General features: G+C 37.9%; 1 protein-coding gene across 2 annotated transcripts in view; it reads right to left on the reverse strand.

The window, feature by feature from the left end:
- GLI3 (GLI family zinc finger 3) overlaps positions 1 to 26,351 on the reverse strand; it is a 337,975-nt gene that overhangs the window by 58,571 nt on the left and 253,053 nt on the right. For both annotated transcript variants that reach the window (XM_036246667.1, XM_036246666.1), the window contains exons 8-9: positions 26,194 to 26,307; positions 24,717 to 24,857 (exon numbers count right to left, since the gene is read on the reverse strand). In XM_036246667.1, the coding sequence (XP_036102560.1) occupies positions 24,717 to 24,857; positions 26,194 to 26,307 (255 nt within the window). The remainder of the gene's footprint in view (positions 1 to 24,716; positions 24,858 to 26,193; positions 26,308 to 26,351) is intronic.

The raw sequence follows: 26,351 nt of genomic DNA on the forward strand, positions 1-26,351 counted from the left end.
AGAAAAATGGAAAATGGGTAGGGGGAATGGATAAAAAGTTGAAGGGATTAAGAAATACAAATTAGTAGTTATAGAATAGTCATGGGGATATAAAGTACAGCATAGGGAATACAGTCAATAATATTATAATAACTAAGTATGGTGTCAGATGGGTATAGGACTTATCAGGGTGATCACTTAGTAAGTTATAAAATGTCTAATCACTGGGTTGTACACCTGAACCTAATATTATATGTCAACTGTAATAAAAAAATTAATGTTAAAAAGGAAATGTGACTTATATCTATTGAATAAACCATAGAAATAACTACAGACTATTTTTAAATATCAAAACTGTCAAAGTAAGAGATAAAGTCAAAGTGAATTGAAGTGATGCTAACATCCTTAAGAGCATTTATTATTTAAAAAGAAAAAAATGAATGATGCTTCTAGAAGTTATGAGAAATAAACAAAAATCAGCCCCCAAAAAGCACGTTAAAATTTTTTTTTAAACAAAAAAGCACAAATTAAATTTTAAACATATAATTAAGAATGAATTCCAGAAATACATTTTTAAGGAAGCAATTAAAATGAAAAAAGAAACTAATGACATAACCAAGTAAATGGAGGAAATAAAAATAAAAGAAAAAAAAGGTGATATAATATAAGCACACAGAGTTTAAATAACCACATCTTGATAACACTAAAGTTGAAAATCTAAATAAAATGGATGATTTTCTGAAAAAATAAAAATAACTAAAATTAACTAAAAAAATAGAAAACCCAAACATGTCCCAAACCATAAGAAGAATATTTTAAGAACTGCTAAGGAATCTTGTTCTCAAATGGTTCTAGACCTGATCAATGTTATAGGAATTTTATTTCAAACATTCCAGGAACAGGAAATAAGTATACTATGTAAGGCACTCCGCAGACAGAAATGATGGAAATAATTTAGAACATTATAAAAAAAATTCAGCATAACTCTGATATCAAAGTAGTAAGAAAAAGAGACAAGATATCTTAATCATAAAAATATAGAAAATATATATAGAACAGAACAAACTAAATCCAGTAATACATTAAAAGAATAACTTACCTGGCACATTCTAGGATGAGAAAGAAATATATCACACAGTAATCTGTTTAGGTGATAATAGTTAATTAAGTAACTAACAATCATTTGAAATGACATTCTCAGAATAGAAACAAGAGCACTTCATTCATATGTCTAAATATTATCCACCTTAAACAGTCAACAGATTATATTAATGTTGAATACCAGAGGCATTCCCAGGTAAAATCAGGTACAAAAGAGGGGTTATGGCTACTAAAATAATTACCTAGTACTATTTCAAGAAATCTGTTCAATGCAGTGAGACTGAAACAAAGCTTATATCTATTAGAAATAAGACAAAATTAGTATTACTTGCAGATGATAGGAGTGTATTATTAGAAAATTTACGATAATAAAATATAGAACCTTTAGGAACATCAAGAATAGTTAGAAGGGTGACTACACATAAAATAAAAATGAACAAAAACATTCAGTACTATTTCTTTAAAGCAATAACCAATTAGGGAAACAATATAAAGGGAAAACTTCATACCTAGGAATAAGTAAGAAAAGAAATGTGAGATGGTCATAAAAATAAAAATATCACATTAGAAAGCTCAGAAATAAAAAATATATATATATGTATGTCCCATTACTACATGGGAAAATTGAAATTTTAGAGGATATAGATTCTTTTCAATTTAAAATTTTAACAAAATCTAGGCAAAATCCCAACAGTACATTCCTTAAAATTAGGTTAAACTCCTCCTAAAATAATCCACTTAACTTAGTTCCTTTGTTTTAAAGATTATATCTGAAGGGAGCAACCCAAATTAGGAACAAATAATTTTAGACAAAAATGATTATTATTTCTGATCATGAAAAAATGTTGTGAAAAACCCTAAACGCCCAACTATAATGATTAGGTGATTATAGTGTATCCATATGATGAAAGCAGGATACAAAATGTAAAATTGCATACCAATAGACTCAGTATATTCTTCATTTAAAAAAAAATACATTAAGAAGAGAGAAAATCTATAGGTTTTAATAAAAGGTGCTTTTTTTAAATTGCAAAGGCATTGTGCATTTTTAATAGTTATTAAACTTTAATATTTCTGTATTCCTTTATTAATCCTCAATACTTTCCCCCATTTTATATGTACTTGGGTGAGTGTAATCTTCCTTTTAAGGGCTCTCTCTGTGTGTCAATATAATATTCACTATATTTTAGAACTTTGAAGTCTATTTTTAAAATGAATGGATGGAGAGATGGAGAAATAGATAACAAAGTGCTTCACTGATCAAAAGGTATTCTTCTACCCTGAATTCAAACACACACACACATTTTTCCAGCCATTGTATTAAGGAGAAAATAAATGTCCATTCATTCATTCATTCATTCATTCAACAATGTGCACATACCAGGCCTGGGAGTATAGCAAAGATTAAACAAAGTTTTCCATTTCGTGGTGTTTATAGCCTTGTGATGGAAGGCAAAAAAAACAATGATTTAAAAAATTAAAAATAATATTTTAAAAACTGTAAGATATGTAAAAAATTGAAAAGTAGGATAAATGGAGTGATGGAGGGATCATATGTGTCATTTTCTATAGGCAGGTCAGGGGAGGCCACTCAGACATGGTAAGAACCTTGTATACAGTAAAAACTTCAGCAGAGACCTGGAGGAAAGTCTATGGATTCTATGAGAAGATCAATCAGAGCAGTAAAAATGGCAAGTGTAAAGGTCCTGTGGTGGGCCGAGCGTTGGTGTCTAAGTAAAAGTAAAAAGGCCCATGGGGCTGGGAAGGATATGGCAGGAAAACAGTATTTGGGCTGTAAAAATTAATAGGAAAAGCCATTATACACCACATTAATTGCATATATTTAATTACCCTCCCAAACTCCTCTTAAATGTTACACTGTACTGCAATTAAAAATTTTGGAAACAAACTTCCAGCATGTTGGAACCAACTTACTCTTTGAGTTTACATGCATCTACAGGATCCAACAGCTTTATAGTATTTTATGAGTACAGACAAAACACTTGATTCCAAGAGCCAAATTATAGGTCTGAAAAAATCATGAGTGTGATGGAAGGAAGAATGAAGCTAAGGAGCTTTGAAAACATAATAAATGCTGGAAACCTAAGCCCTCAGCATCCTCTGTAATTATGCACCGTATTAAAAAGCCTTTAGTGGGGCACTGTCATGTGCCCACACTGCCCTGGTTATTTCTGTGACATACACACAGGGAACAAGATATCAATGCAGGACAAGCACTTTAAACTTCCACTGGAGCCATAGGCTGGGCCTTTAAAGTGAGATCAATGCTGCCCTTTTGCACACTTGGCAGGAAGCAGCTGACTCCTGGCCCTAGAAAAAGCCCATTTGCTCTCCACCTTTGGCTTCCTTTTATCTGTAATTCAGATATGTTTCACCTGGGCTCTGCCATAACCTAACTAATCCCTGCCCAGGATGGGGAGGGGGAAAAGGGTTGAAGGCAACAGGTATTTGTTTTACTACCTCCCCAGCTTCATATTCAATTTCTCTTTCTTCTTTTGCTCATCTCTATCTAGTCTCTTAAGTTCAAATTTAGCTGAGGCTCCAGCTGTTAAGAATTGAGGAAAGATAAAAGGGGGAGGAATTAGATAATTTGGGGAGGAGGGGTAGATAACTCTTATCATGTTCTTCTTAATGCCCAGAATTCAGCATGGCCTCTACATTGAAATGATGACAGAACAAAACCACATGCATATTTCTACCACTAAAGTGCTACAGTTGAGCCTGGCCAGTGGCTCAGTGGCTGAGCATCGACCTATGCACCAAAAGGTTGCTGGTTCGATTCCCAGTCAGGGTACATGCCCAGGTTGTGGGCCTGATCCCCAGTGGGGGGCATGTAGGAGGTGGCCAATCAATGTTCTCTCTCATCGTGTTTCTATCTCTCTCTCTCCTTTCCTCTCTCTCTCAAATCAATAAGGAAAAAAAAATTTTAAATATCTACAGTTGACCCTTGAACATGGGTTTGAACTGTGAGAGTCCACTTATACATAGATTTTTTTTTTTTTTTTTCAATAAATAACGACACTATTTTCGGTCTGCTGTTGGGAGTTCATGGATGCATAGGGCCTACTGTATGTATCATTCTATGTCATTTTACATAGGTGACTAGAGCATCCCAGATTTTAGTATTTGAATGAGGTCCTGGAACCAACCCTCCACATATACTAAGAGTAGTTAAGTTTTTGGGTAGTCAAAAGTTACACATGGCCCTGGCCGGTTTGGCTCAGCAGTTAGAGCGTTGGCCCGAGGACTAGAGAGTCCGGTTTTGGTTCCTACTAAGGGCGTGTACCTCGGTTGCAGTTTGTTCTGGTCCTGGTTAGAGTCGTGTGGGTGGCAGCCAGTCGATCTGTCTCACTTACATAGATGTTTCTCTCTCTCTCTCTTTCCCCCCTTTATCCCTCCCGCTCTATCTGAAGATAAATGCAAAAATATCCTTGGGTAAGAATAAAAAAAAGAAGAAAAAAAAGTTACACGTGTTGTGGTTGTTTTGCCACTTATATCTCATTTGAATGTGTCACCCCTCAAGAGATAACAAAATGAGTCTAGTAAATTACACAGGGAACAGATTCTAAACTAGAATACAGATTCCCCTGTACTTTAAAAAATGTGTAAAGGATGGAAGCTGTAGGCCACACAGCCTGGAGATAAGGTTCTCCCGCCCCCCAGGCACCTGCTCCAGGGAGCCAGCAAGGGGAAAAATTCTCAGCTTTCTGCAAGGACAGGAATTATCCAGCAACTTGTTAGATATGCATGTTCTCAAGTCCCCCATCAGGACAGGCAGTGACTAATACAGATGGGTCTTCAGGCTCATGAACAGTAAGCAAAGATGTAAGGGCCCCCAGGGAAGACTTCAATGAGGAAAAGAAAAAAATTCAGCCTTTTTCCAGTTTCATCAGGGAAGGGAGGATGTAAGGCACCCAGTGAGGGGAAAATACAGGATATATCAAAGACTCTTACTCCAAAAACGACCTGAGGGGCCAGCAGACGCCAAGATCACTGAACAGTGCTGTCATTAGACTCCACCAAGAAAGGCCATGTCTGGGCCCAGTGCTTCTAGGAGTGCTAAGCACCGGTCACTGACAAGAAAAAAACATTTGTGTCTGACAGTAAATCAGCTAAGCACACTGTTCAATTCAGTTTATATACTCCTTTTTTTGTTTGAAGCAAGACTCTCTTGTTGGAGGAGAAGTTGTTTTGGTGTGCATTTGACACAGCCTTCTCATCTCACTGCATATGTGAACTGACAGCTAGTCTGCAGATCAAACTCAGTAATAATACTTTAGAGGGTCTTGTCCCAGCCTCTTCCAGCCAAGCACCTACCTCACAGGAGGAGGAGTCAGAAACCTAGAGGCCAATCCCCCTTATGGACCACACTCTAGATTCTGGAATTCTGGAATTCCCTGGCCAAACAGACTCTGAGCCAGCTTCCAGTGCCTGGATAGAACCCTTCTCGATGTACTTTCGTCTCAAGACAAATCATGCCACTGTTTCTAGTATGTGTGTCCGTAGGCCAAGGGCTAGCTATTGTAAGGGAGGGAGTGGAATGGGGCCTGGTCATGCTGGCAGGTGTCTCTAGGCCTCTCCAGTGCCAGAGTGGGAGAAGGGAGTGGGCTTGAGGAAATCATCCCTGGGCCACCATATTCTGGCAGAGAACTCAGAATTCTCTATCAAACCTGGCCTTCCCAGTTGTTACAAAGATATTAGATAGGATCAAGTATAAAATATTTTATTGAACAGTTTGTTAGCTTGACTTACAGATTCTAAATGTTTAGATAAATAGTATGTAAGCCATCTATACTCTTGTAGAGATTAGGGGGCAGGCCTAAAATGCTCCAACAGGGACTAAACATCCAGATTTGGCAGCTAGGACAAGTTAGGTTGATTCCCAAGTTGGGAATATGCTATTCCAAAGAAACATCAATCCATTCTTTCTAGTGGACCAGGCAGACAGTCCCCAGGTTCCTCAGGGGAGACATTACTAAACAGGTCCCTAAAGGGTAAGGTTAAGGAAACAATGGATGGTGAATCTCATAAAGTATTTTCTTACTACTTGGGGGGGGGGGGGTGGAAGGTTCATTTTTAATTAGTTCTTTTAACTCATCTCAATTTCTTAACATTTTTCAAGAATTTCTGATGATAAAAGCAAAATGAAGGTAGAATTAGTAATGTTGCCAGATCACTTCTCAGGGCACAAGGTATTGCCAGTTCCACATGCGGCAGATGAGGATCCACCAAAGGTTCTGAGCTCAGCCATGGCTTAAGGCATGACTTTCCTTCAAATGAGAGGGCATTCTTATCCTGGGAGTCAGAAAAGAAAGGAAGAAAAATGAAGGGCCATTAAAGAATGACCAGCATCACCACAGATGTTTTAGCTCTATTCAGAACATGGGGAATGGAGTGAAATTAATTTTCAAAATTTTCAACATAATGAGGCTAAGGCAGAAAAGTATTAAAAAAAAAAGAAAGAAAGGAGAACCCAACAAGAGCCATGTATTGCTACACAATATAGAAGATGAGAAAGAACAGAAAAGTTAAAAGTTTATTATGTAATCTCTTATGTATTTGAAAAAAACACAAAAACAAGATGGGGACTATTCTGATAAGGACTGCAGTCTAAAAACAAAATTAATGTTGCCCTGGCCTGTTTGGCTCAGTGGATGGAGCATTAGCCTGAGGACCAGAGTCCTGGGTTCGGTTCCCACTAGGGGCATGTACCAAGAAAACAAAAACAAAAAACAAAAAAAAAGTCCTCGGGTGAGGATAAAAAAAACAACAACTAACTAATGCAAACACTGAATAATCAGGCTTTTTTATATCCTTCAAATTACAAAGGACTTTAACTGCAGGCCTATAGTCCAAATCCAGAGAGAACTGAAGAGTTTTTAAGGAAAAACTCTATAGAGGTATTCAAAAAGTATTTGATTATTTACCTCTAAATCAATTTAGCACTAACACTTTTATCTGAAACTATCTCAGGAAAAAATGTATGGGTTTAAAAGTACACAGACTGATTTCTGTTTTGTTTTGTTTTATCCTCACCCGAGGACATTTTTTGATATTTTGTTCAGATAGAGTGAGAGGGAGAGAGAGAGAGAGAAACATCGACGTGAAAGTGACACATCGAGTGGTTGCCACCCACACGACCCAACCAGGGCTGGGGACAAACTGCAACCAAGGTACGTGCCCTTAGCGGGAACCGAACCCGGGTCTCTCCGGACCGCAGGCTGACGCTCTAACCGCTGAGCCAAACCGGCCAGGGCCAGACTGATTTCTTTAGAAAATTCTAAGGGAAATTTTCACATTAATAACCACAGCAGGACTAGTTACACCAAAATAAAATGAAAGAAAACGATCCAAGAAGCTTCTGGCAAACAAGGAAACTCTGGCCTCACAGCACCTAAATTCTTATCCTGAGTTCATTATTTGAGGAACTCAGAGATTCACTTTCAAATGGTGTGTCAGTCTAATTCATTTTACTAATTAGTAGTATGTTTTATAATAAAACATTTTTAAATAAGGAAAGAAAAAGCATAGACTAGACTGTTAGAACTGTTTTAAAACTGAGATGATTTCATTACTTATTCTTACTGAAGAACAAATGCCAATCTCTGTTCTGAATATAGCACATAACTGGCTTCAAGAAACATCTGTAGTATAAAAGAATTTCTCTCATATTTGAGAGGTACTAAGAGTCCATCTAGTCCCAAACCCGCTGGAAGCTCTGACTTACCTCTAAAACCCCAGGCCTAAAAGTGTCCAATTTAAATGCCTAACATTTCAATTCAGGGACTCCTCTTTCCTGGGGTAGCATTTTAGCCAGCTCTCATTGTCGAATCAGTTTTCCTTCTATCATACCTAAATCTGTCTCCCTAAGGTATCCATGTACTGGACCTGTAACCTGACACTGAGAACAAGTCAGATCACCTTCTACAAAGCAGCTGAGCCACCTGCAAATATTTGAAAACAGTTATCATGCCCCCAGCTCTCTCTACCCACCAGGAACCCCAAAATATTTCTTCCCTGTTTCTATCCACCACTCTTAAGTCATTTCTGGATCTTCTTCTGCTTGACCCAATGCTGATAAATCAGTCTATCTTTAGAACACAGAGTGCTAGATTAAGAGCTATTTTCCAGAAACAGTTAGAGCATGATTCTACTAGTGTATTTCTATTTCTATAGTTGAGAATCTCATTAGCTAGCTAGTTTTGATGGCATATATCAAGACCTAGTAAATTTTAATTAAAAGCCTATGTTATTATCATAATTTTTAATCTCCTTGAAGCTATTTTCAGTGTTTTGATTTCTCAAGATCTTTGAGGACGCTGTTTCAGTTATTAACTGATTTTGAAAATTCCTCATAAACAACTTTGATGATAATCGCACTTAGTGAATTTATCCAGGAAACAAACACCAAATTGTTAAGCAAAACAGGGCCTGGGGCCAACCCCAGTAGCTTGCTTCTAGAAATAGCTCCCCTGTCTGATGTCCAGCCATCTCTTATCTTCTATCCAATGACTACATCTCCTAACTGCTATTTAATACAACCATTACCTTCTCTCTTGGCTAAAGTTGCTTATTAAATGGTTTGCTGACACATATGTCCCAACACATATTTACAACATTTTCCTGATCAACCAGTCTAATGATATTTCAAAGAAAACACTGGCCTGGTCTAGCGTGACATTCTTCCCAGTGAGCCCAACAGGTCTCAGTAATTACTATTTCATCTCGTAATAAGACAACAAATTTTTAACAATACAAATATACTTTCCTGTAGAATTGACTCCATATTATCCATGTTAATTTTCAGAATTCATTTTCTTGTGGCCTTTGAAAGTACAGAATGAGATTCACTATCTTCAGTATCCTAGTACCTCACCCATTTTTTATGATTTTCAAAAATTTGTGATATTAAATTCAACACACACACACAAATAACAATTGAATTAAAAAAATGGGCCAAAAACCTGAATAGACAATACTCCAAAGAGGACATATAGATGGCCAATAGACATGAAAGGATGCTCAATGTCACTAATCATCAGAGGAATGTAAATTAAAACCACAGTGAGATATAACTTTACACCTGTCAGAATGGCTATCATCAATAAATCAACAAACAAGTGTTGGTGAGGATGCACTATTGGTGGGAATGCAGATTGGTGCAGCCACTGTGGAAAGCAGTATGGAGTTACCTCAAAAAATTAAAAATGAATGCCTTATGACCCAGCCATCCACTTCTGGGAATTTATCCAAAGAAACCCAAAACACATGTTCCAAAGAACATATGTACCCCTATGTTCATTGTAGCATTATGTACAATTGCCAAAATCTGGAAACAGCACAAGTGTCCATCAGTAGATGAGTGGATTAAAAAAACTGTAGTATGGCCCAGCCAGTGTGGCAGAGTGGATCGAGCGTCGTGCCATGGACTGAGCATTCCAGGTCAGGGTACATGCCTGGGTTGCGAGCTCGATCCCTAGAAAGGGGTGTGCAGGGGGCAGCCAATTGATGTTTCTCTCTCCCCATTCCTCTCTCTATAAAAAAATCAACAAAAACATATTTTAAATAAAGAAAAGCTGTGGTATATTTACATAATGGAATACTACTCTTCCATAAAATGGAAGAAAAATGTACCTTTTGCAACAGCATGGATGGACCTGAAGAATATTATACTAAGTCAAATAAGCCAGTCAGAGAAAGACAAGTACCATATGATTTCACTCATATGTGGAATTGAATGGATAAACTGAACTAGCAAGCAAAACAGAGACAGACTCATAGACAGAGAGCAGGCTGACAGCTCTGGAGGGATTGGGGGGTTGGGAGGGTTGAGCAAAAAAGAAAAAAAAAGAGAAAGAACTATGGACATGAACAGTGTGGTGATTGTGGGGGTGGAGGGGGAAGGGTGAAGGTGGAAGAGGGCTTTGAAGGGTAAAAGTTAATGAAAAAAATTTTTTTAATTAAAAAAAAAATTCTCACATTGGTTCATGGCTGCATTTATAAGGAACCTTAGTCTTCTGGGATAGCAGAAGCCTATCTACTGAAAAGATGTTGCCACTCAACTAGCCTCTGGTCCCCTTTGCCAATTGTGATCTTCATCCCCATATCACTTGACAGGGACCCTTCTTCCTTTGCCTACTCTCCTCCTGTTCTGGATGCCTCTTCTGAGTCATTGCTGTACCCTCAGTTCCATGTTCCAAGTAAATATTCATTCAAATAAACATAAAATAGAAGAGCAAACCTGGAAGTGAACTGTTTTGCTTTCACTGTCATGTTTACTTTGAAACCATTAGTTTCAGGGAACATGCCTCCCCTTCCCCAGCTCCTACTGCATGCAGCCCTTCTACGGTCATAAACATGTTCACCAGCCAGTGCAGTGGATGGGGATCAGATCAGTAAATCTATGTCACACCCCTTTCTTATCTCCATATCGTGTACTTTCTTTCCATTTACTATACATATGATATAAAATCTAACTTAATCAAAGAATTCCATCAAGACCTGTATTTTTCATACTTTGTGCTTTCTCAGGGATGTTGTGATTGATCGATCAGAATGGCTTTCTTTAGTGACCTCTAATTCTCTTGCAGTAGTTACTCCTGCAGAGTCTCATGCTCTTTAACCAGGCCCATCAGGAAACCTGGATGTTCGGTCTCACCTGAGCCTCTGTAGCTGATATTGTGCCAATGTAAAGCATCAAGGGGCTGTCCAGCTGGCTATTTCCACCCTGGAGAAGTCTCGCTTTTGCCTCTTTCCATTAGAAGGGTTACTGCTTAAAGTGAAACTAGAAAATAGGAGCAGTGGTGGTGTATGGGAGCAGAGACCCAAGCTTAGAGTTTCAAGCTCCCAAAGGTCTACCTTCTCCCAGTGCTGTTTCCACCATATGTTTAATATTATCAGTACTAAACATCCTCTAAAGCAAAAGACAAATGCATATTTTGGATGAATTTTAGCTTGAGTCCTAGATGGGTGTCTGACTCTCAACTCTGTCTTGATGAAGGGGTCTGAAGTTTGTTATAAAGAGTTAAGATTGCTTTCAAGAGTATCCATTTTGCAATAAATATGTGGGGGGAAGCAAACCTGAAGCAGTTTCCTCTTGTAAGAGTGAAACAGAGAGAGAGAGACAGAGAGTGAAAGACTGTGTTGGGGAAAGGACTGAGGTGGGTAAAGTCAGGAATGATAGAATGCATAAATTTAATAGCTAAGGAAGTCTAAAGGCCAAACCTTCAATATATGTATCAAGCCATTTAAAGCAAGATTATTATTTGTGCATGAGTGAACTAATTAATAAGTAGCAAAGCCTCTCACTAATGAGTATGGTGGCCTTAAATAAGTTTCTCAGCCTTTCCTGACCACAATGTATTTGGTTAAAAAAAAAAGTGCAGGTTAGGTTATTTTTAAGATTCTACTATTACAAGTGATCACAACTAATATCTAAAAACTTGATACTATCAAGGGATTATGTTTATCCATGCTGAACTGCACCTCCATTCATCTGATTCACCATTCAGAAACACAATTTGATAAACCACTCTATTTTATTTGTCCAAGTCCACCTGACCTAATGCATTTGTCCAAAACGTCCTACTGTATTTGGGAAAATAGTGGTAACAGGATGTAAGGAACTACTTGCTGAGTGATGCCCATAGATCACTCAAGGCAGGGCTCAAGGCTTTCTGAAGAGAAGCACCCAGACAGCAATCCTGTGAAACAGTCCAAGGAAGATGGTGAGGTTCTGGGGGAGGCAGACGGTGAGTATTTCAAAGGGGCTAATAAGGTTAGAGATAAGGCCACTAGAAAAGCAGAACCTGTACAAAACAGCTTAAAATCTGCCATAGGTTTGACAGTTTCTCAAATAAGTTAAACATAGAATTACCCAGAATGACCCAGAAATCCCATTCCTAAAATATACACAAGAGAATTAAAAATAAGTGTTCAAACAAAAACTTGCACATGAAAGTTCATTACAACACAATAGCCAATAGGTGGGAACAATCTAAATGCCCATAAAGGGATAAATAAAATGTGGTATTAATTTTTTTGGATATGATACCCAAAACACAGACAACAAAAGCAAAAATAAACAAATGGAACTACATCAAACTAAAAGCTTCTGCATAGCAAAGGACATCATCAACAAAGTTAAAAGGCAACTATAGAATGGGAGAAAATATTTGGAAATCAAACATCTGATAAGAGGTTAATATATAATATATAAAAGAAAATCATACAAGTCAGTAGCAAAAAAAACAAATAATCTGATTTCAAAATGGGCAAAGGATCTGAACAGACTTTTCTCTCAAAGAAGACATACAAATGGCTAATAGGTACATGAAAAAGTACTCAATATCACCAGTCATCAGGGAAATGCAAGTCAAACTACAATGAGGTATCATCTCACACCTACAAGAATGGCAATTATAAAAAAGACAAGAGATAATAAATGTTGGCTAGGATATAGAAAAAAGAGAACCCTTGTGCTGGTGAGAATGTAAACTTGTGCAGCCACTATGGAAAATAGTATGGACATTCCTCTAAAAATTAAAAATAGAACTACCATATGATCTAGCAATCCTACTTCTGGGTATATATCTGAAGGAAATGAAGAGTATCTCAAAGAGGTATCTGCACTCCCATGTTCACTGGAGCCATTATTCATAATAGCCTAGCTACAGAAATCACCTAAGTGTTCATCAACAAATGAATGAAAAAAATGTGAGAGATAGACAATGTGAGAGATAGACAGACTGATAGACAGATAATTATTCAGCCAAAGAAAAGAAGAAAATCCTGCCATTTGTGACAATATGAATGAATCTGGAGGGTATTATGCTAAGTTAGATAAGTCAAAGAAAGAAAAAAATTGCATGGTATTACTTATATGTGGAATCTTAAAAAAAGAAAAAATGTCATACTCAGAGTGGTGGTTGCCAGGGGCTGAGGGGTGAGGGAAACAGGGTAATGTTGGTCAAAACTTTAAGTTTTAAGTTGAATACGTTTTAAGGATCTGTGTAGAACATACTGACAGTTAATAATACTATAGTATTATACGATATACTTGAAATTTGCTAAGCATTCTTAAGTGTTCTCAATGAACACACCAAAAAAAGGTAATAGACATGTTAATTATCTTGATGGTATTAATCATTTCACAATGTGTAATCAATTCATCACATTGTACACTTTAAATATATACAATTTTATTCATCAATTATACCTCAATAAAGCTGAAAAACAAAATAGAAATTTTACATTATGTGCATTTTACCACTTTTTTTTTTTAAAGAAAAGTTAAAAAAGAATTCTGCTTCAGTCTAGTGAATGAACTGGTCAGGCACCTGACTTTTATCCTCCTGTCCTCCTCCAGCTAGTCTGCACTGCTCTTGCTCATGCTCCCCTGCCTCCAAGCAGAAATAATAAACCTAATGAGCTCAAGTGTCAGTGCAATATAAATTCTGGCCGTTTAAAAAAAAAAAAAAAAACTTGATGCATGGCTGAGGATCTACAAGAGAAATGTCTACCATTGTTTGTGATTATGGATCACATCACAATCTAATAGTAATTTTTATTTAATCAATAATTTCCATGCTGAAAAGACAGCCCTGTTACAGAGAATTGACAAGTAGGTACTGATAGCAACAAGCCTTATTATTAATCTTTCCTCCACTGGCTTATCAGCCAAACTACTGTAAAAGGCACCACCAAAATGAATTCTAGAATTCACCCCCCCCCCCTTTTCTTTTTCCCTCTCCCATAATATATTACATAACGTAGACTCTACATTGATTTGAGTAACTTTGAGCTTGAGTGGCATAAAAAGGCAGTTCACATTAAGCACTTTCACAAATCAGTAGGACCTAGCCCATCACTCTGGGTTAGCCATTGTAGGCTAATAAATCATACTTCCTCTTTGAGTTGTCAATCACCAAAATGCTTTGTACAAATATTGCCATCTGTAACTCAGTATAGGCTTTTCATCTTGAAATAAGATGCTCTAGACTGATAACAAGAATAATCCCCTTGATGAAAAAAAAATCTGCATTTTAGCAATTAAAGCTGCTGCCAGAAGTCAAATGACTCTAAGAGTGCAGTAAAGTTTATCTCCACTAAACACAAGCTGAACATAGTGAGCACCATGTTTCATTTGCAGTTGGACTGCTTTATCTTGTGCTGGAAACTGCATAGTTTCTCAGCAAGTGGCACAGAGGAAGAAGGTTTGAGAATTTTTGCTTCCTCCAGGGTAAGCCACAGGAAAGATCTACTCTTCATGAACTACCAAGGCTCTTTCACCTGTCATGAAGAGAGTTTTCAGCTCCTTGGTATACATCATGTGTGCTGAGATACAGAGGTAGCACCCAAAGAAACAGAGAGTCTGTGCTGGTGAAATGGAGGGAGCAGAGGAGACAAGATAAGGCCAGAACTTGAGATTGTGTATTTATAACTAGAAAATAGGTGTGTAAGTGTGCACACACACACACACACACACAAACTTCTAACTGCTGTCTTCCATATGGCAGCCCCAACACCTTAGTACAGTGATCTTTCCCTATTTAAATCCAACAGTTATTTAAAGACCATGTTCAAATGCAATTTTCATGAGAACTTTCTCTCATTTCTTCTTTTGCACCTTCATCTTACCTGTTTTCCCACGGCTCTACCAGTACATCTTTAGTCCTCCACAATAGCCTGCCCTATATCTTACTGAACAGCCTGTCCTATATGTTCTCCTTACTCAAAGGGACATATACAATAGAACTATATGTCAGGTTTTATTCTCCCCACCAGCCCCAAGTCCATAGATCTGACATGCATTAAGATTTTTCCTTTCAACACTATGCCTGCAGTTTGAATAGTGGCCAACAGGTGGTAATGGTGTGTTAGTAGGTAAGATCAACAGCCTACACAGATGAGAGGGTACAACTGAATCAAATACATATCTATATACTCTTTTTTTATTTTGATGAAAAGTCTCCTTAATCTCTACATTCTTCAGTTAATTAGGTTTATTAGTATTACTCCCCCTGGATTCCATTCTTCCTTATATTTGAATAATGCACTTCCATGACATGATCTGTCCTCATAAACACAACAAATTTAAAAACTGAAATTGTAGGGTAACTTACTCAAAGTCAGAAACAGCTTCTGGTAGATATAGGAATAAAAGATAAATCTCCAACATACCATCCAAAGCTCTCTTCACACCCCAATCACTGATTAATGCTAGTTTTACTGGCAATTGTGTAGGGGTGTGGTGGGGAGCAGCTTAGTCTTTTGAGGACATGTCACTTATAGTTCTCTTCTCATGACAACATTAATTTTTCTAGAAATAAAAAACAAACAAAAAAAATCATCTATGGCAGTATTTAGCTTATATCAGAAAAGCCTAAAATGCCCCTGAATCTTCAAAAAGCCCTTGCACAGAAAATTGCTTTCTGTTCCTGGAGCTCTGTTTTATGTCAAAGCAGGAGTCTGATCTCCAGTCTTGTTGGCCATGATGTCAGAAGCTGAAGTCTGAATGATTTCCCTTGGTCTGTGGGGGAAAAAAAAACAATGATGGTACTTTTTCACCAAGACCAAGTGCCTGGCTGGAAATAGGCATGGATGAGAACTACTAAGTGCCTCACCTTAGCAAATGTGGGTTTTAAATTTAGTTCTTCAAATTTATACACACACAGGTACACACAAGTATGTACCATATACACATACACACACATGCATACAGGCACACCACCTATGTATATATTAAATAGCCTTTTGCTAGAGACTATGAGGTCATTTTTTCTTTTTAATCTGAACAGTCTAAAGTATATTTAAGCAAGATTAATTTTATCTTTAATCACAAATATACTTTTTGTTTTCCACACTGCAAGAGGAAAGGCATGGGCAGAACTGGGGGCCATTTTGCCCCTCGGGGGACATTTGACAATGTTTGGAGACATTTTTGGGTGTCATGACGGAAGGGCACTCTTTTTTTTTTTCTTTTTTTTTCCCTCACCCGAGGACATCTTTTCCATTTTTTGTTCAGATAGAGTGGGAGGGAGAGAGAGGAAGAGAGAGAGAGAGAAACATCAATGTGAAAGGGACGCATCGAGTGGCTGCCACCCGCACGACCCAACCAGGGCTGGGCCCAAACTGCAACCGAGGCACGTGCCCTTAGCAGGAACCAAACCCAGATCTCTCTGGACCACAGGCAGGCGCTCTAACCGCTGAGCCAAACCGGCCAGGGCAGGGAGGGCACTCTTGACACCAGTGGGCAGAGGTAGCAATGCTGCTAATAGTCCTACAATGGACAGTCCAGCCCCCACAACAAAGATTTCTCTGTCCCAGTGTGTCCAGTTGAAAAGCCTTGGTGTAGAGTGATCACCAAGGAGAACTTTCAGAAGGATGTCAGGACAACTGCATACATAACAGGATGAGGTTCTGTGCTAAGCATAGCACAAGAGAGTGTGAGGAAAGATCTGAAGCACAAGGAACAACCCAGAAACCTCTCTAGTCCTTCTCTCTCATGGCTTCATGAACTGGGGGACTAGTCAGCATCTTTACATAATTATTAATTTCATGATGACACACCAACCCAAACACTGACCAAATACCAACCTAAGCCTTGTTGTTATAGGCGGCATGCATGGACCTGGCAACTGGTAAATATCCTTACACTTTTCACTTTTATAAGAATAATTAAGAACATTTTATTGAGTATAATTTTTTAGCTAATCCCTCCAACCATTTTATGAAGTAAATACTATTAATATCATTATTTCACAGATAGGGAATGTGACGTGTCTAGGGTGAAGAGTGGGCCTTGAACTCAAGTCTGTCAGCTTTAAAACACACATTGCACGGTTGTTGCAGGAGAACAGTGGTAAGACAGTATTCTTTCAGATTGGGGGATAATTCTTCTTACAAAAACCATTACCATCACAATCTCCATTATCATCAACACCACCACCATCATCTTCACCATGCCTCAAAAGTTGACCCCCATGCTTTGCTTTGACCTTCATATTTCCCACTGGTTTCCCAGCAGTCTTCTTGAGTATCCCTCATGCACCTGTCCCTCTTCTGAGCCCCTAAAATCTCAACTACACAATTCTGGCTTCATTCTGCCCTGCCTCCTATTGTTCACTATGCTTTTGTGTTACCTTGTTTCCCCTCTCAATGAAAATGACCAGTCCTGGAAGGTCTTGGCAACGTATTCATCACCAACCTGGGGCAGTGGGAAGCATGCAGGCTGCTCCTTAGGCCTGCTTCTAGTGAGGAGTTGTTGAGAACATAGCTGATCTACTAATGTCAGCTCATATTTTTCCTGATAAACAAGAGGACACATGCTGGCAAGATCTGCTATGGGCAACTACATTTCAACAAATAAGGTATGTCCTTACAGAATATCCCAGGAAACTAATTATTAGCAGAATCCAAAAGCTCATCTAAAGTATCATTCAGAACCAATCAATAAGCTTTTGAGCCCTGGCCAGTTTGGCTCAGCGGTTAGAGCATCAGCCTGCGGTCCAGAGAGACCCGGGTTTGGTTCCCACTAAGGGTACGTACCTCGGTTGCAGTGTGTCCCCGGCCCTGGTTGGTCATGTGGGTGGCAGCCACTTGATGTGTCCCTTTCATGTCGATGTTTCTCTCTCTCTCTCCCCTTCCCACTCTATCTGAACAAAACATCAAAAAATGTCCACAGCTGAGGATAAAAAAATAAAATAAAAAATGTAAGCTTGATAAGAAAACCCTCTCCAAATAGCAGAAAAAGTTGCTTGGATGAAGATTTTAATGAAATATATCAGGGGGTACATACAATGAAACATTTCAGGGGGTGTAAAATGGCTCAGCAAATTTAAGGAAGTAACTAAGACATTAATTACTCTGTACCAGTTATATCTTATTCAACACATTGATGTTATTCTTCACTCAGGGGTTAAGGCACATTAGTAAAGGGAACATTTTAATAATGCAATAATTACCCAAGTAATTAATATACCACCCCCTAGAAAAATTAACCACAATTATTCTGCAGGGCACTTAATCTACAGGGTTAGACTAGACCATGGGAAAGAGATGGCAAGTATCTGCCTCCCTCAAAACCCCACCTGGAGGCAACCATCCATTACTGGCTATGCATCCCTACCCCTACCTCCATGGCTGAGAGCTCAGAAAAGAACCCCAGGTGACTGCCAACCAATAAACTAGCACTTATGATGAAACCTGTTTACCCTCCCTATCCTAAGGAATAAGCAATTCAAATCATTCACTAGCTTTTACTAAAACTAAGGATCAAGGAAGTAAAATATCTTGGCCAAACCCTAGCAGTCAGACACAGACTAGAGAAGAGAATGGGGTCTCTGCTTCAGTTAAGTATATGTCCCAGTTCAGCAACGAGTATTAAATAATGTTAGAGCTAACACGCAGAAGCCATAAAACTCTACCCGGAAAAACAAAAATACATAAAACAAAGCGAGATGAAGTCTCATAGGCCCTCTGTCTGTTTCTCATTAGGCCCACTGCCTCTGATCTCTGTTTGGCCTTGGATGTTGGGGACAGCATTTATTTTCACGGCTGTTTCACAGTATGATGAGTGAGAAAATAACATTCTAAAGGGTCAGACAGTTCCAAGGAGGTCATCCTGAGGGTCAGAGCAGAGAGGGAGCTGCCATTCAGAATTCCTGTGACACTAGGAGGCTTTCAGTGGTGGACCACACAGCCCTTCAAGGCTACCACTCAGTCTAATCTCCTGAGTGTCTTTATGGGAACAATCTCTGCAGGTGCAATTTAGTCAGTAAGTTTAAAAAAAAAAAAAATGTGACCCTTGAGGCACATGTCAAAGAATGGCTTTGAAGTTGGTTGTTCTTAGTCTACATTTTACACTCAATATTTCCAAATAATTAAAGTAACTAAATTAACTAGGAACTCCATGTAGGAAAAATAAGATCAAAATCTCTATTCATTTGTTTTATATTTTATGTGCACACACAAAACTAATTTCAGCCTTGTATCTGAGACCCCTATCACATCTTAAACTCAATTTTCTTTTAGGGAAGGATATACAATGCAACTTTAACAAAGGGATCAAAATTAGATGGAGCCCTGGCTGGTTTGGCTCAGCAGTTAGAGCATTGGCCTGCGGTCCAGAGAGACCCGGGTTCGGTTCCCGCTAAGGGCATGTACTTCGGTTGCAGTTTGTCCCCGGCCCTTGTTGGGTCGTGTGGGTGGCAGCCAGTCTATGTGTCCTTTCCACGTCGATGTTTCTCTCCCTCTCTTCCTCTCTCTCCCTCCTGCTCTGTCTGAATAAAAAATGGAAAAATGTCCTCGGTGAGGATAAAAAAAAGAAAACAAAAAAAATTAGATGGAAAATACTTAAAATGCAAATTTAGGATCATGGTATTAATATGAAAATAGTGTCTTCACCACATCCTAACTCTTCCCCACGTTTCTATGGATGCATCAATTCACAGATTAGATGTGCTTTCTTTATATCTCAATCGATATATTAAAAAGAAAGACCTTCATTTTCATGCTGCCAATATATAAAATTTGTTTTAAATGGTAGCAATGGTGATTATAACAGTATTCTTTCAACAAAGAAACTTCAGCATGATTTTAGAGATCAAAATTCACAGCATATGAAAGCATTTAAAATTCAAGAAGGTGGTTAATCACTGTACAAAAAGGTGAATTTTGACACCATGCTTAAAAGATACAAGTGAAGGAAGGAGTTCAGAGACAGAAATGCCATTCTGTTAAAGCTGGGGCTGATGTACCTACAACTCACATTCTCTGCAGTCCAGCCCCATTGGCAGGAGACAGACCCATAGTGCAACAACCATGGTCATTTTGCTGGGGATGGGGCAGTGAATAAAACTCTTAAAAATAATTTCACCTTTTAAAGACCTTTGGAAATAAATTATATGTGTTACTTCTTAAGCCTATATAGAAGGTTAAATTGTTGAAATAGAGGGTAAGGAACTGCAGTGATGCATCAAACAGGTGGCCATTAGGCATGGTGATTATTCAATTTTTCTTCTTTCAGATCCCAGCAGAAATGTTTTCAAGTATAACTATCCACTCAGCAGTGACACACAATGAGGTACATACACATTCTTCACATTTATTCCCTTTGCTCTTTTTAAAAAGTCTTTCAAAACACCTGTGGTATATATACAGCGTCATTGAAAAGCAAAGTGTATGGGTTTCCAAGAACCTGAGAATAACATGTGCTGCATGCTGTGCACATTTCAGACGTTTGGTCATCCAAAAGCCAAAGATGGAACTGACTTCTAGGACAGAATTAATACAAGAAGGAAATGGGAAGGAATGGGGAGCCCTCTCCCATCTGTGTGAGAAGCCAGGCCAGAAGACAGATTTGAGTTGTGTTACTTAATAATAAAAGCTCAACCAAACAAAATAAAGACAGAAATAACACTTTGAGGGCAGATATTCTATAAATTTAAATTTAAGATTCATGACTTTTGGAATATATAATTGCACAACAGCAAAAAGGGGGTCTAATTAACTTAGAATTGAAGGAAAAAATGTGGATTTTTCTATTTATTTTGGGATGTTAGAATATGTGCTTTCAGATGTCAAGGGAAGAGAATGCATCTGCATCTTGACAAATCAATCATAAATGCAGTCTTAATCAAAGGTACTTTTAATTAATTAACTTTTGTTCTATATATCCTTCTTACTCTCTTATTGCCTTCTATTTTAACTGATACCAGGAAAGGAACAAAGTATAACAGAAAGCTAGTTAAAAATATATATATATATATTTTTTTTTTTCAGAAGCTAAGAAGATAGGAATATATATATATAAAATATAGGAATAATATAGGAATAATGTATATTCCTATATAATATAGGAATATAGGAATAATATATATATTCCTATCTTCTTAGCTTCTGAACATAGAAGTAAATTTATGATAGATTTAATAGTTGCTTGAGAGTAATTAGATCCAATTATAATTATCTTGCTGGAAAGAGAAATTAATTAAACATCCAGAGATAAAGACCCCACAGCAAACCTAGCATAAACACATAACTGGAGAAGGACAAGGCCTTGAAATAAAGAAGAAGAGAAGGGGAAAGCAATATTTAGCCCATCTGTTCAGACAGTAATGGGACGAAGTAATCTTTTCAAGAGAACATGGAGTGCATTACACTGGAAATGAGACTACCTGGCGGGCAGAGTCAGCCAATTCCCTAATTCTCCTTCAACTTTGTGATTTTCTAATGTGAAACACATGTCTCCCTTTTGCATTAAGTTCAAATGACTCTGGAATTCCAACAGTGCAACTCAGCGACTGAACCAGAACAAGGGGAGAACTTGTCAGGATTTAAGAGCTTTCAGCAAAGCCCTTCAATTGCAGCCAGCACCCTATTCCACAGAAGGATATCAATTATAGATAGTGACTTGCTTTAGCAGGCAGTCGGGACTGTCAGACACTAGATAGACAACCACGAAGAATCATGAATCTTTCTATTAACTGTAAGAGAGGAAAAAGAATGGGGCATGGCTATAAATATGGCACAGCATCAGAATGGTTTAACACCTTGCCTCTTGGTTGCATGTGCCATGAAAATTCAACTAATTCACAAAATGTCCTCTCTCCAAGGAAAGTCATAAGAATGAAAGCAGTTAATGTTTCCTTCTGTTCCTAAAAAATGTAGTTTTTACAAGTGATATTATTTCAATCTACTACCAAAGTAATTAGGTGGACTTGAAGTACCTATTCATTCAATCAACAAAAAATAAAGCACCTACTCTATGCCAGGTCACTGCAAATGCTACCAGATACACCCATAAGTATGAAGGTACTTCTATGTCATGCAAAGTAAAATCACTTTCAACGCACAAATTTGGAATTTCCGCACTTCAGATAACAAAAGGTAACAAATAAGTGATACAGACTAGTATCTTTATTTATGTTGTTGTAAGTTATAATTTTTAATTTAGTTTACCAGTTTATTTACTCATACAATTTATCTCAGAATAAAATTAATATCATACAGGTAATATATTAACTTTCCTTCTAATTCTGACATAAATTTTTTCCAGTTATTTAGAATTAAAAAAAAATTATTGTATTTATTCAAATGTTTACAATAAAACAGAAAACATGATGGTCATTTAATTGATATTTTAATCAACCTTACCTTAAATCTACTAAGATCTCTCAAATAAAATAGCATCACTGCCTAAAAACTTTCACCACTGAGGTAAAATATAAAAAGCTACAATATTCACTATTTTTTAAAAGCTAAAAAACGTTTATTACCACAATCCCAAAAATGTTACCTCAAAGCTGGCCTCTAGTCAGCACAATTCCCTTTAAATTTATACCTCCTATTTAAATGTAGGCTTTTATTTCATTCCTCATTTGATAATGGCTGAACCAAAATCAAAGCACTCCTTGGGAACTACAACTTATCCACAGAAAAGGTACCATGAGACTGCATCGTCTCTCAAAAGGACATTTTAAAATATGTTTTTATTGATTTTTTTTTTTTTTTTTTTTTTTTTTAGAGAGAGGAAGGGAGTGATAGAAACATCAGTGTGAGAGAGAACCACAAATCAGCTGCCTCCTGCATGCCCCCCACCAGGGATCAAGCCCACAACACAGGCATGTGTCCTGACCAGGAATCAAACTGGGGCCTTTCAGTCCATGGAACGATGCTCAATCCACTGAACGACACCAGCTGGGCTCTCGGGACATTTTAACAAGCACTACCAACACCTAGGTTAAGATGTCAATTGTTACACAAATAATTCTATCATTTATGTTGGGCACTCATTATATCACTCAGAGTATTCTTGGCATACTCTAATCTCTGAGAATATTTCTTTACATCAAAATAAAAATTCAAAACCTCTTTTCCCCTTTAGTATGACAATGTCTGTGGTTTCCAATAAAACAGTCAGCAAGAATAAAGGACCATTAAATCACGCTTGGCTTAAAAATAACACTTGCATCAAATTAAAGAGAAAAAAATAAATTAAGTTCATGGAAAAATCTGGAAATATACCTTAATTAAAACCATTTGATTTTCTAGTTTCTTGCTGTGCTGAGAAATCTATAAATCTTCCTATACCATTACAAGGAGATATGATTAAAAAAGAAACAGAGGAGCCCAGCCGGTGTGGCTCAGTGGTCAAGCATCGACCCATGCACCAAGAAGTCGCCAGTTCGATTCCCGGTCAGGGCACATGCCCAGGTTGTGGGCCTGATCCCCAGTGGGGGGCATGCAGGAAGCAGCCAATCAATGTTCTCTCTCATCGATGATTCTATCTCTCTACCTCTCTTTTCCTTCTCTCTAAAATCAATAAAGAAAAAAAAAAATTTTTTTTTTAAAGAAACAGAAAAAAATCCTGCTGAGGTCATGTAAAATCCTCAAAACATTCTGTATATAACTGATCTCAAAACTAGCAAATCATATATTGAACACTCTAATGTAAGTGCAATGTGTGAAATATATTACCCAGGATGGGCTAAGTTGCAGAAGACACACTTCAAAGGCTCGTGTAACCTATAAAACATGTGGATAAGGAATTTTATAATTTTAGTGTTTAAATGGAGGAGGGTTATCAAGAAATATGGATCATATAAAAATTTAAAGTTACTAGAAAAGAGAATGACTATGCATATGGGGGTTAGGGAGTCACAACACAAGTTGTTCTGTCAGACTTTCCATCACATTAAAAGCTTATGAAACTGCCACACTTAGCAACCTTTCTTAATGCCTCAATGGGACCCTGTCTTTCTGCACCAGAGTGTATAAGGTACCATTTTTTTTCTTGATTATCTAAATGCCCTTCCATTTCAGTCTCTTCTGGTCCCATTTGCCTAGGAGATTCCATTGGCCTGAGAAAAAGTGCCAAAAAAAGTGAAACACTGGCAAAGGACATATGGCTAATCAGTATTTGAAACAATACACATGTGAATAGGGAAAAGACTTCAGAACCTGGGATGGCAAGAGGAGGTGTGGTTCTCAATCTGACCATGCTACAGTTTTCAAAAACAGCCATCACTGAATACATTTTACAATACCTAATGCTTTTTCCATGGAATTATTAGCCTTACAAGGGTTGGCCTCAAGTCAAGAAACTGGGCTAATGGCTGGCCCAAGCACTCACCTATCTCACATACAGTACTAATTGCTGCATAAAACAATGGGAGACTCCTGAAGTGTTAAGGGTTTGGGAGAGGAAGGTAGAATGAAAAAAGGAATCCCTCACCTCTACAATTTTTTCTGTTGTTACTCTTGGAAAGGAGACTCAAACTTGGTTAAAAGGTTAATAATAATTCATGTCCAGCTTACTATTACTCAATAACCATCGAAGTCACTAACTCAAAATAGTGTTCTGTCTGACTTATAGGATCATAGTAATTACACTCTCTATTGAAGATTTTATTGAATTTCACACTAAGCTTTAGCTGACTGAACAGGTCAAGCACCATGGCTCAGAGTTCTCTTTATTCTCAGAAAGTCATAAAGGCCTCTCCAGTTTGTAATGCTGTTAGTTAAGAAACTTGACTCAGTGCAGGGTCAGGGAAGCTGATCCCTCAGAAGGTCACATAGTTGTAAAGCCCGGTTCCCAAGTCCCTTTCACTTACGTGCACTAGCTGCTCCTGGGTGTCAAACTCCCGTGTGCATCCTTCCCAGTGGCAGTTTGTCTCATAGATGACTTCAGGCTCCTGCTTGCTTTCATCTTTGTCCCCTTCCTCCTTCACCAGGGTGGTTACTTCGGGCTGTTCCTGATAGGCAGGGGGTAAGAAGAAGGGAGAAAGGGAAAAAAAGCAGACCCAATGATTTTTGTGAATAAAAGAAGTCAAACATATGGAATCATTTGTATTTTTTCAGATTTACCAAATACATCTTCAGAGATTATTAACTTGTGGTTAAGGATAACAGTTCAAACCATAATGATGATGAGAAATTGAGGCCAAACTCTGCTGTCCTTGAATACAAAGGTGAAAAAAAACACTAAAATGTCATCTTGTAAGAGCTATAATTAAACTAGGTCAGGTCATCTTTACCCAAGAGATTGGTCTTTCTCTTTGGTTAGATTCTTTTCAGTATATTAATTTGTTTATTCTCATATTTTGAAATCCAGAGAAATGATTACTAATAATTCTAATTCTGTTTTCCTTGCCACTGGAGGCTGTAATAGGCACTTTGTAGATTTTATAGGGATAATGTCTTCTTGGTTCAACTTCTCTGCCCAAGAACCACAGCAACTGAAGCTTAAGGGTGGGTACAATTTTCTCTAGTCTTCTCAAGCAGCTTTGTAGCAATTTAAATACAAAGAATTTCTGGAATTCTGGGAGACTATTAGGTATGTAGATTCAAGTTCTAATTTGGGGCTAAATAACAAAAATTGTATGCAAGCATTTAGGTGTATACAGAAAGGATGTTGACTAGCAAAATGCAAAAGGATAAATTTCAGAACTCATGATACCCATTCATTCCACCTTCAAAGTGCTCATTAAAACAAAAATTTGGGCTAAAGTTGTCGGAGGTTTGGGCTGAAGCAGCCTGGCCATAGCAAGGTCCAGATCCTGTGGGTGTCCAGACTCTGGTCCAACACCTATTTTGGTGAATTAGTATTCATTGACCTCTTTCCTGTATCAGGTACAGGGACCCTAGGAGGTGGTATTATGGTAAACTACACATCTTTAAACTGAAGCTCAGAGGATCTAAGTAGAATTTTTAAACTTGTCTTTTCAAGACTCTGAGTCAAGGACCAGAATCTAAGTAGCCTTAGGCTAGGTTAGCTGTGTCTTGATCTCTCCCTGATCTCCAGGCTCTCCTGGCAAGTAGGAAGTTGTAAAATAATAAAAACATGATTGATATATGGAACATCACTAGCTCTGCCCAGTTTAGGCTTAGGACCAAGAGCTCACAATCCAGGCCTAAGACTGGAGCTAGAAACTAAAGCCTGGTCACATCGATGATCAGTAATAAGTACATCCAAGCACTTACTCTATGAACCACACAATTTCCTGCATTTATTGTGTTTACTTCTGAGCTAGAGAAAGGAATTGAGTCTGTAACTGGCCTTCTGTCAAGTACAGAGCCCAGATGCCTCACCTGCTGACCCCGTGGCCCCGGGCTGGGGAGGTCCTCATCAGGTTTGATCTTGGATCGCTTGTTGTGCATCACGTCCCCAGTGCTGCTCACTGCAGACTCACTCGTGGGCTTGTTCTGCTGCTCACGGTTGCAGAAACAGAGACATAAATTAGGTTTTG

Source organism: Molossus molossus, unplaced genomic scaffold (genome assembly GCF_014108415.1).
Source record: "Molossus molossus isolate mMolMol1 unplaced genomic scaffold, mMolMol1.p scaffold_m16_p_7, whole genome shotgun sequence".
Lineage (NCBI taxonomy): Eukaryota > Metazoa > Chordata > Mammalia > Chiroptera > Molossidae > Molossus > Molossus molossus.